The 10,642-nt window shown below is 60.1% G+C and overlaps 3 protein-coding genes across 3 annotated transcripts in view; 1 reads left to right on the top strand and 2 right to left on the bottom strand.

The window, feature by feature from the left end:
• SDRG_06436 (hypothetical protein) overlaps nt 1-4,258 on the bottom strand; it is a gene marked incomplete at both ends in the record, with an annotated part of 8,044 nt that extends 3,786 nt beyond the window's left edge. Inside the window, 2 exons of the mRNA XM_008612215.1 lie at nt 37-3,828; nt 3,893-4,258. Coding sequence (XP_008610437.1) covers nt 37-3,828; nt 3,893-4,258 — 4,158 coding nt within the window. The remainder of the gene's footprint in view (nt 1-36; nt 3,829-3,892) is intronic.
• A 1,529-nt stretch (nt 4,259-5,787) lies between these two features.
• On the top strand, nt 5,788-6,769 carry SDRG_06435 (hypothetical protein; the record flags this gene model as incomplete). Its single annotated transcript, XM_008612214.1, has 5 exons — nt 5,788-6,207; nt 6,262-6,377; nt 6,422-6,469; nt 6,510-6,659; nt 6,712-6,769. The coding sequence occupies 5 exons, from the start codon at nt 5,788-5,790 to the stop codon at nt 6,767-6,769; spliced, it is 792 nt and encodes a 263-aa protein (XP_008610436.1).
• Nucleotides 6,770-6,813: 44 nt separating this feature from the next.
• On the bottom strand, nt 6,814-8,198 carry SDRG_06434 (hypothetical protein; the record flags this gene model as incomplete). Its single annotated transcript, XM_008612213.1, has 7 exons — nt 6,814-7,076; nt 7,140-7,248; nt 7,299-7,360; nt 7,403-7,470; nt 7,516-7,749; nt 7,799-7,903; nt 7,945-8,198. The coding sequence occupies 7 exons, from the start codon at nt 8,196-8,198 to the stop codon at nt 6,814-6,816; spliced, it is 1,095 nt and encodes a 364-aa protein (XP_008610435.1).
• Nucleotides 8,199-10,642: the final 2,444 nt, after the last annotated feature.

The raw sequence follows: 10,642 nt of genomic DNA, 5'->3' as shown, positions 1-10,642 counted from the left end.
CTTGAGCGCCTTCTTGGCAAGCGCGAGCGTCTTGACCTTCTCCTTGAACTGATCGAGGAGCGACTTAAGCGACACGAGGTTGTCCTCGGTCGTCGTCAATGCCGTCGACGTCGTCTCCAGTTCGCGCGCTAACGCCGCCTTCGCGTCGCGTTCGCTCGACAAGTCGGCGTTGACAGTAGCCGTCGCTTCGACTTGCGCGGCGAGTTCGGCCGCCAGCGCCGTCTTGGCACTCGTCTCCGTAGCGAGGTCCGCCTCGACAGCCGCCTTGGCAGCCGCTTCAGCAGAGAGCTCGGCTTCCAATGCAGCCTTGGCAGCTGCTTCGGCCGCCAGATCGGCTTCAAGGGAAGTTTTGGCCTCGAGCTCGGTGGCGAGGTTAGCTTCAAGCGCAGCCTTGGTAGCCGCTTCAACAGCGAGCTCGGCTTCCAACGCAGCCTTGGCCTCAAGCTCCGTGGCAAGCTCGGTTTCCAGGGCTGCCTTGGCGTCGCGTTCGGCAGCGAGCTCGGCCGTCGTCGTGGCCACGGCAGCTTCGGCACTTTGGAGGAGTGCGACAGCCTCCGCGTGCGTGGACGTGAGTGACGACAGTTCTTGGCGCCCGACGGCGAGGTCCGACTCGAGCGACGCCTGCGACGACGACAGCGAGTCCACCGAGCCCTTGAACGACTCGACGAGGTCTTGGAGCGTTGCAATTTCATGCGACTTGTCGGCCACGAGCGCGTCCAGCGCCGTCTTTTCTTCCGTCGCCGCCGCCAGCGTTGCGTTCAGCGACGCCAAGCTCGCCTCGAGGGCCGCCATCGCGTCGTTGTGGGTGGCCGTCAGCGTTTCCTTCTCGTTGACAGCGGCCGCCAAATCGTCTTCGAGGCTCTTCTGCGCTGCTGTGAGCGTCTTGACCTTGTCCTTGAAGCGCGGGAGGAGCGCGTCGAGAGACGTGAGCTTGGCCGTCGCATTTGACAGCTCGTCGTTCTTGGCGGCGAGCTCGGCGCTAAGCAACGCGTTCTCCTCCGCAGATGCAGCCACATTGGCATGGAGCGTCTCAATCTTGGTCTCAAGTGCGTCGACTTGGGCCGCATGCAGCTCCTTGTACGACGCCTGCTCTTCGGTCAGAGCGTGCATCTGCGCGCTGAGCTCCGCCCGCGTCGAGTGCAGCGACGTCATTTGGTCGTGGAGCGCAGCCTCAAGGTCCGCAACCGCCGACGCGTGGCGGCCGTGCGTCTCGTTTAGCGTCGACGAGTGCTCGGCTTCCATGGCCGCCATTTTCTCGGCAATCGCAGCCGACTCGGCAGTCCACTTGTCACACGCCGCCGCGTGGTCGGCCACGGCCGTCGACAACTCGGCGGTGAGCGCTTCGTTCGACGTCGTCATGGCCGAGAGGTCCGACGAAAGTGCGGCGATCTCAGCGTCCTTGGCGACCTCCAGCGCCGCCATCTCGTCGCGCAAGGCAGCCGTACCGGCTTCGAGCTCGCCAATGCGACCGTGCGCGTGCGCCAGCGTCAATTGCAGTGTCGCCGACGCCGCTTCTTGCGTCGCGACCGTGTCTTGGAGTGCTGCCTCCGACGTCGTGGCCGTCTCCAAGGCCGCAGAAGTGTCTGCCAAACGCGTCTCGAGCGCAGTCTTGTCCGCATCGAGCACCGCCATCGCACTCGTGGCGGTCGCCAGCTCGGCCGTCGCCGCTTCGTGGGCTGCGGTGGCCGAGGCCACATCGCCTTCCAATGTCGCGCGCGTAGCTTCCAGGTCCGCAATGGTGACGTGAAGCGCTGCCGCGTCGGCTGTCGTCGCCACCACGTGGCTTTCGTGGACCTCCCGAAGGCGCTCGAGCTGGCCCAGCGCCTCTTCAGACGCGGCCGTGAGTGCATCGACCTGGCTGTTGGCGGCGTCCAGCTTGGCCGTCTCGGCAGACAAGTGCTCCTCCAACGAAGCAACCTGCGCTTCGAGGTCAGCCTTGGCCGCGTGCGTCGTCGCAAGGTCGTCGTTTGCTGTCTGCAGCGCGGCGTCCGACGTCGATAGCTGCGCCGCAAGCACCTCGATCGTGGTGGTCGCAGCCGCCTTTTCAGTCGTGAGCGTCTCGACGTCGGCCTGCAGCGCCTTCTCCGAGGCCAGGAGCGCCGCGAGCTTTTCCTTGAACTTGCCAAGGAGCATCTGCAGCTTCTCAAACTCGTCGACCTTGGCTGTGAGCTCTGCTTCCTTGGCCGTGGGCTCGGTGTCCTTCTCGGCGAGCGCGCTCCGGACCGTCGCGAGGTCGCTTTCAAGCGCCGCAAGGGCGTCGGCTTTGTCGGCCAGCGCCGCCTCCAGCGTCGCGCGCTCGTCGGCCCACGTCGCTGCGGCCATTTCGTGCGCGGCCTGCGCGGTTTCTTGCTCGAGCGTCGACCGGCGGCTTGCCTCGGCCTCGGCCTCGACCATCGTATCGCGCTCGACCGTCCACGCCATCTTCTCGGCCATGAGCGCCGCAAACCGCGCCTCAAGCGCTTCGTACGCGGCGTTGACTTCGTCCAAATGGCCTTCGACGACCTCGAGCTGGTCGGCGACCTGCTGCTTCTCCTCCGAGACCATGTCGAGGTCCTGGCTCATAATGTTGATCTCACGCTTGAGTGCATGAAGCTTGGCCTGGAGCTCGTCGATCGACGTGTCGCGCTCGCCAAGACTGCGCTCGTACTCGCCCGCATTGTGCGCCAGCTTGTCTTCGAGGCGTGCGATCGCTGCCGTCAAGTCGGCAATCGTCGACTCGTGCCGCGTCACGACCGGCGCGCTGGCCTCGAGCGCGGCTTGCACATCGGCGTGGAGCACGTCGATTTGCGTGTGCATATCGCTGATCTTGGCCTCGAGCGCTGCGCACTGGTCGCAGCTGGCGGCTTCCAACTCTGCCAACTTGGCTTCCAGCGCCGCTTTTGCCGCTACGAGCTCTTCGTGGGCCGCCATGAGCGGGGTCAGCGTGCCCATGAGCGAGTTGATCTCGGTCTCTTGCAGCTGGCGCTCGGTGCGCAAGTGCGCGATCTGGTCGTCCATGCTGCCAACGTCGGCCTGGAGCGCTTCGATTTGCGCGCGGAAGCCGTGCTCTTGCTCGAGGAGCCGGATGTTGTCCTCGTGAAGATGGCGGGCAGCTGCCTCGACGTCGCCGCTCGCGCTGAGCTGCGCGTTCATGGCCTCGAGCTCATGAACATGGTCGAGGAGTGCGATCGTCTCGGTGCGGTGCTCGTCGCGCGCCGAGAGGATCTCGGCCTTGAGCGTGTTGATGAGGTCGCTGCAAAAGCCGCCGTCAAAGTTGGCGTGGCAGTCGTGCGCCACGGACGACTCGAGCTGCCGCCGGAGCGCTGCGTTTTCGCGGTCAAGCTGGGCGACGTGGTCGATGTCAGTCTCGCGCAACGCCGCTTCGAGCGTCGCAATTTGCGACTGGAGCGACGAGAGGACGCTCACAAAGCCCGACGGGTTCGGGTTATTATCGTCCAGCGCCGCGTTGAGTTCGCGGAGCTCCGAGGCTTCGCGCGTCGCCACGACGAGGCGCGCCTCCAAGGACGCAATGTGGTCTTCGAGCAAATCAATCTGCTCGCGCTGGTGCTGGTTGACGTCGGACCGCAGGTCGCGGATCGAGTCGCGGAGGGCGTCGGCGGCCGGGTCTTTGGTCCAGCTGAACGACCCGATCGAGCTCGCGGGCGACGTGCCACGGCGGAGCGCGGCGACTTCATGACGGAGCGCTTGGATCGTGCTCTCTTGGAAGCGAACCGTCTCCTTGAGCTGCAGCGTCGAGGTCGTGCTGGTCGGCGACGACGCGTCGAGCTCTTCGAGTGCCCAGGACGCGAGTAGCTTGATGTCGGTGCCCGGCGGGACTTCCTCGCGCATCTGCGTGTATCCATGACACCCAAGTCCACAAATGTAGGTGCACACTACGGTATGCAATACGTACGTGGTCGCGATCCTGCGTCATGGTCGTGAGCTGGTGCTTGAGGATCTGCGCGTCGGTCGTCGTTTGGGCGAGCGCGATGTGTGCGTTCATGAGGCGCTTCTCGACGAGGTACGTGAGCACCTCCTGGACGACTGCGTGCTCGACGAGGTCGTCCTCGACGTGGTCGTCTTGCTGCGGGTTCGTGTCGGCGTCAACGACGTGCGTCATGCGCTCGGCCACGATGCGCGCGAGCGTCGGCCGGGCGAGGTCGTGCCAGCGGTCGTCTTCGGGCGGCTTGTCTTGGGCGGGCGTGAAGAGGCTGCCTACGTCTTCGAGCATGTCCAGCATGAGGCGCTGGCCACGCAGTAGGATCGAGCTCTCGTCCATCGCGAGGGGAATATTCTGAGTGAGACCCGCTTCAAACTTGGGCGTCGGCTGTACTGTATAAGGGAATTCCCACCAACTTCGTCGAAGCAGACAGAAACGCGAGCTCGTTTTTTAACACTATACAAATATCAAGTGCATTGGATAAAAACACGCCGCGTCAAAAACGCGCTGCAATGCACACGCGAAGATCAACTTCGAGATCCCACGGGCCAATCGTAAAATAGCCGAAAAAGAAATTAAATTCCAACAAATCAAAGGCTGGCAGCGCTGGCAAATCCCCTTGCGCGTGCGATATGTCCAGCCTGGCGCCACCGACGTCCAAGGTGATCTCGTCCAGCAAGGCCACTTGGCGCCTTGTCTTCTTCTTCGTCTTGGGTGCTGGACGTTGGCCGCTCGGGTTTGGGCAAAGATCGGGCAACGGCCAATCAGACGCCAGTTCTTTGGCGCCGAGGAAGGGACAAGCGGGCGCGCTTTCTGCCCAGCGCGCGACGTCGCATCGCCCATGTCCCGAGCATAGTGTATTGAGCAACCTTAGTATGAGTGGTCGTTGGAACCCAATAGGTGGCGTTGTCCAACCTCACGCAACAGTACTTGCCGTGGGAGACATGGTCGTGTTCTCTTCTCAGGATTCCTGGTCGCGGGGACGACGACAAGCACATAGCCCAGATGCGACCAGCGGCAAACACGCGATCCTTGATGCATTATGGCCGCAAGCCCTTGCAACGCACACAACAAGCGCGTGCATGGAACACGCCTCCGTGCATCGGAGCCATGTTGTCGGCGGGTTGAAGTGCGGCTACGTCTGTTGCTTACACCACCACCCAACGTGCCGTCCATGTCTGCGGTACTACACGTAGCCAATGTGCGCGGAAGACCGAGGACACCGATGGATGTCGGCGCAAAGACACGGACGGCGTCGCTCGCGCTAGCGACAGGCGCTGCCCGAGCAGCCTCACAAGATACGTGTCATCCGAGCATTCTGCCACGACTCGGTGCAAGCAAGGCGAGGAGCCTCGCCGAGCATCGCACCAGAAGCCACGGCTACTACGTGCCGCAAACCGCGTGCATCTGCGTCGAGTCGACACGACCAGCCTCTCCGTAAACAAGCGACAAGTGCAACGATGCTACTACGGCACACCGTGCTCTTGCCAGTCGTGCAGCGGTCGCCCAATGCGAACGTGCAAGACTGCGTCCGAACCTCGACTGATTTAAGGCAATCCCAAATGTGATGGCAATCACGCTACCCTGGACGCTCGCCACGTCATCGCCTCGCTTGGCACAGAGCTCAAGGCCACGAAAGCAAAAATCGATTCTTGCAGCCAACGACACAAGCCAATGCGCCGGCTCCTCGACGCCCGTGCAAAGCAGACGCAGCAAGATGTAGTCGTGGCACCAGCGAGCATGCGAGCAGGCAGACGAGACGGAGAGCATGGAGCATGGAGTAGGTGCGCCTTTGCGTATCTGGTGAAACAGGTGCACTTTGCAGGCTGGGGTGTATCCGGATTCCGACTTTGTGTGAAGATCGAGCGATGGTGGCGACAGACGATGGCAGCCTCGAGCAGTTCACGCTCCTGGCCAAGACCGCGCGCGGCCGCGCCTGCATGGCGCTGATCCAGCAAGTCCTCTCCAACAAGAAGCTCTTCGTCTTTGGCGAGCTGCTCCACATGCCCAACGTCATGGCCCTCGCCGAGAGCGACCAGCCGGACCAGCAGAGCCACTACCGGCTCCTCTCGATCTTCGCCCATGGCCGCTTCAAGGACTACGCCCGCGAGAAAGAGGCTGGCGCTGTCCCGGCACTCACGCCGGTGCAGGAGCTCAAGCTGCGCAAGCTCACGGTCGTGAGCCTCTGCCAAGAGTACAAGCAGGTCCCGTACAAGGTCTTGATGGACGAGCTCCACATTGATGTGGTCCGGGACGTCGAAGACATCATCATTGAGACCATGTATTCGGTACGACCCGCGTCGAGAAACCACGATTCCCATGCGATGTGCCATATACATTAGGGCCTCATTGAAGGCAAACTCGACCAGAAGAACCAGCGCATCGACATCCAGTACGCGGTGGGGCGTGACGTTCAAGTCGCCGACATTGACGCGATGATCACGCGTCTCGCCGACTGGTACCCTTCTCCTGCATCGTTGCGGAATCTCATCGTCGTGCTAGGCAAACCGACGCCAAGCACGTAGTCGCAGAGATGGACACCGTCCTCGCGTACGTCATTTCATTGTGGCATCTTCCTCACCCGTTCTAGGCGCGCGACGAACCAATTCCAAGCGAATGCGGCCCTCGAGGCCAGCGTCAAGGCGGCGGTGGCCGAGGCGCGCAACAACGCGCCCCGCGACCGTGGCGACTTTGACTCGGACATGATGTTTGGCGACACCTTTGGCGGCCTTCAGCGCAGGTACATTATCTGCCGCTGCCTCGACCTCGCTTACCGTCGCGTCTCTCCATAGCGCCAGCGGCAAGCGGCGCATGGGCCCCGGCTCGTCGCGCAAGATCTCGCGCGTCTAATGTGCGATGCTGCCGCGCGACGTAACAGACAGCTTTCATACTATTCATCGTCGTCGTTCCGATACTACGACTACCGCAAGCGCGAGGAGGACGAGGCCGACAAGTGCCAACCACCAGAGCGACGGTGGTCCTCGTGCTAGGACAGTGGTCCGCTGCGGCCACGGCGCTTTAGCGAGCGCCGCCACGTCGCCTTGCAGCGTCGGGGTGTACTGGAAAGGGCTGCTGCCGCAATTGAGCGTGATCGAGTACGCAGCATCGAGTCCCACGACGGGATACAGTGGCGCATGTGGGCACCGCATGATGGACCCTACGCCACCGCTCCTTGTCAGCGCCCCAACACTAGTGTGGAACGATCTATAGATTACAATACCTATGCGCTGGCCGTTCCGAGCGAAGAAGACGGACGAGCTGTGCGCGCTGCGAAGAAGGCCGCAGCCAAGTGTGTCCCCGACATCAAAGCTCGACGCGAAGGGATGCGCCTACCCCCCACCGTGAGCCTGCTGTGTCACGAGACACGACCACTACGTACCTGGCCGTTGGTGAAGAAGCGGCCGTCGTCGCTGTGGTAGCCGACCGAATGCGCGTCCCAGCCTACTGCGTACGTGAGCCGCTGCGTACGGTGCAATCGAGGACCAGGTTGCTGCCCGATGACGCGAAAGTCTTTGGTGCCGAGTCCGATGGCAACACACATGCTGAGCGCGCTACGTGCCACCGTCAGTACAGGGTTGGATCCTCGATTTTATCACGTTGGCAGCGCAATCGGCGACGTCGTTGACGCTTGAATCGTAATCTCAAAGTACGCATCGTCCGCCACGTCGACGCGCCACGTCCGCAGCGATATCTTGGTCAATTGCACGCGTGGGCCAAGCGGAAACGGCGTGTTGGCGCGGATCGATCGGTCGCCACCGACGCTCTCGGTCCCGAGCGCCATCGCCGTCACGCGCCGGTGCGTCGCGTCGTCAAATGCGACCGGCTCGATCCTAAGACGCTTTATCGTTTGCCTTGTTAAAGAAAGCACGGGCTCGGTACCGGTGCTTGGACGAGAGGTTGGCGAGGACGTTGGTGTGTGCAATGTCAGCGCACGTCGGCACGGGTGTGACCACCTGAGTGAGCCAGCGATAGCAGTCGCGCCGCCTACAGTGCCATGAGCACCAAGCGTGGTGTTGCAAACGCACCGCGGATAGGCTGCTTCAAGTGCCGGCGAGAGCTCCAAGGTCTCGCTAGTGTCGACATGGGCATTGTGCTGGTTCCACGTCGAGCGAAAGAGAGCCTCCCAATGGCGGTCCGTGGGCACGGACGCCAGCGCCTTGGACGCGACCGAGGCTGCGCGGAGGTCCGTCGCGTCGAGGAAGCTGAGCGTATGCCCCAGTAGGTCCGTGGGGACGGTGGTGAGGCGCATTGTGCAGTGACAAATTCGGAAATGATCCATCGATTTCGATCTTTCGCATCTTCAACTTCCGCTCACAATAGCATTTCATGGGCCCGGGGGGGTAGGGGTACCCAAAAAGGTGTGATCACGTGGGCCCCAAAGATCGAGCAAACGCATCGAGCTTTTCACATGAGCGGACACTACCTGGCGGTACTAGGACTGCCACAACGACATTTGTGGTCCTGCTGTCGCCCGAGAAAGCTCGTTGGCGTCGGCGCGAGTGGGGTGTGGCAAGAACCCTCTTTATGCCGACCACTGTCTGCGTAGGACGAGAGAAGAAATGTCGTCGTCGTCGTGCAGGTGCCTCCGATTACGCAACGCCGGACAAGCACCGAACGGCGTGAACCATGTCGAATTCGATGGACTCTCTCTTTTGCTATTTGATGTCGTGATGTACGCGCTCTCAGTTTCATTGACTCGAACGTGCGACAGGAAGCCTTTGAACATGACGCCCGCGGTGCTGGGTATCGTCATCAAGACTTCTGTCCCATTCTTCAGACCCGTGGGGCTCAAAGATGCGCAACGGAAGTTAAGGCCGCGATCGCACAACACTCTTTTGTCGGTATTATTCGAGTCGAGGTGACGTTTGGACGTTGAGGTCATGTGCAAACTGCAAGGACGTAGCGGAAACCTCAGAAATGCACCACTCCGTGTCACCGATACGTGAAAACTTGGCGTGATGTCGCAATCTCGGGTGTGATTATGACTGAGTCGACATCTCGCGATGGTGGATTGCAATTATCGCCCAAACCGTCGCGGGAGGGTTAAGCTAAGCCGCTGTGGCCTTCTCGATTCTGAGCGTGTGATCAATGGAACCTACCCCTTGGTGGACCTAGTCGACGTTTCGTTTGTCGGTTTTGCGTTCCCAATGGTAGAAACGCTCGACTTGCAGATCCTGAACAACCTTCGAAAACTGTATGGTAGCCGTGGACGAGGTGCGTTGATGATCGTGTGCTTTGCACAAGAGAATAAACTTTGTCTTCTTCCCTTGGCTCTGCATTTGGTGGCCGCGAGCTGTGGTCGGTCTCGTGCCGGAGACGCGTGCTGCGAGTAGTAATTTCACGTTCAGTTTTTTTGTCTCGAGAATGAGTCCATGTTGTGCGTATACATGACTAGGAGGCTTTCACTTTGGTTCTACCCAGGTTTGCAGCCTTTGCAGCCCGAGGGTCACAGTAGGTACTAATATGCGCTGCGTGACATCCAAGCCGCGGAGTTTAAATATGGCTATAAAGTCTATATATGGCAGGTGGCATTATTAACAATTTAGTCGATTTCTCGAGGTGTACGCATCCAACAATAGAGAGATTTCGCAACTCACTCCCCGTTTCATCTGCGTTCTGTTTTATGGGGAAGCAGATGGAACGCAAAAAGTAAAAATTGTAATTTCGCACTGGACATCCCGTCTTCGTCTGCATTCGAATGCAGAGGAAGCCGGGAGCAACTTCAGCTTTTATTTCGCAAAAATTCCAGAAGGATCCCATCCTCGTTTTGTCTTGTGCTACTACTGCAGTAGCGTGAGCCTCGTCATGATCGATTTCTGCCGTGTTGTCGTCCCGCGAGCTTGTGGTGTTGCTTCGCCGCAGTCGCCGTATGTCTCGTCAGCGCCGCCGCCAGCTCCTACAGCTAACGTTACCCTCTCGGTTATCGAGCGGTCGTTGGTCCCGAAAACGTGCCTCTTTCTCGACTCGATGAACGACGCCGATGCAATGCTGCATTTCCGCTTTGAAGTGGCTTCATTAACGCGGCTCTCACGTGCTCTCCAACTCCCGGCCTTCGCTAATAACGAGGGTCGGGATCGATACCTCGCTGTCGAAGCCGTTTGCGTTACTCTCAACCGCTTGGCCTACCCTCGGCGGTACTGCGATATGATGATCGTGTTCGGTCGGTCGCGTGAGTCTCTGTGCCGCATACACGACTATGTGCTCGATGCTCTCTCTATGACAAGTTGGCCGACGTCTTCTTCGTCCAGAGTACACTCGTCGCCAAGCGCCTCCAGAAGTTCAAGGACACGATTGTCGCTAAAGGGGCGCCTCTAACGAACGTCTTCGGGTTTACCGACGGATCTAAGATCTGGGCGGTGGGAGCGGTCGTCGTCCGACGAGATTTCCCAGTTGTCAGTCGTCGCGCCAAGTTTAAAGTGACATGGGCGCGAAAGTTCGACAGGTTAAATAAGGTTAAAGCCTCCGCCACTGTTTGACGTACTTTAACCTACTGAACGAACATGGGAGCCTTCGCTCCCCGTTTTTGATTGATTTGGGTGATTTCTACGATTAGTTTTCAGAGACCTCCCATTTCTTATTATTTATGACAGGATAGAAGCGCAGATGGAAACGGGAAGTGAGTTGCGAAATCTCTCTAATGCCGCGACTTAGCATTTCTGGACCCTCAAAGTACCTTCTATCGTCAAGCAAAGCGAAGGAGAAATCATTTTTCATCGTGTTTTG

The sequence above is a fragment of the Saprolegnia diclina genome (genome assembly GCF_000281045.1).
Source record: "Saprolegnia diclina VS20 unplaced genomic scaffold supercont1.17, whole genome shotgun sequence".
In the NCBI taxonomy this organism is placed as follows: domain Eukaryota; phylum Oomycota; class Saprolegniomycetes; order Saprolegniales; family Saprolegniaceae; genus Saprolegnia; species Saprolegnia diclina.
Note: the sequence above shows the minus strand (reverse complement) of the source record. Positions and strands in the feature narration are given on the sequence as shown.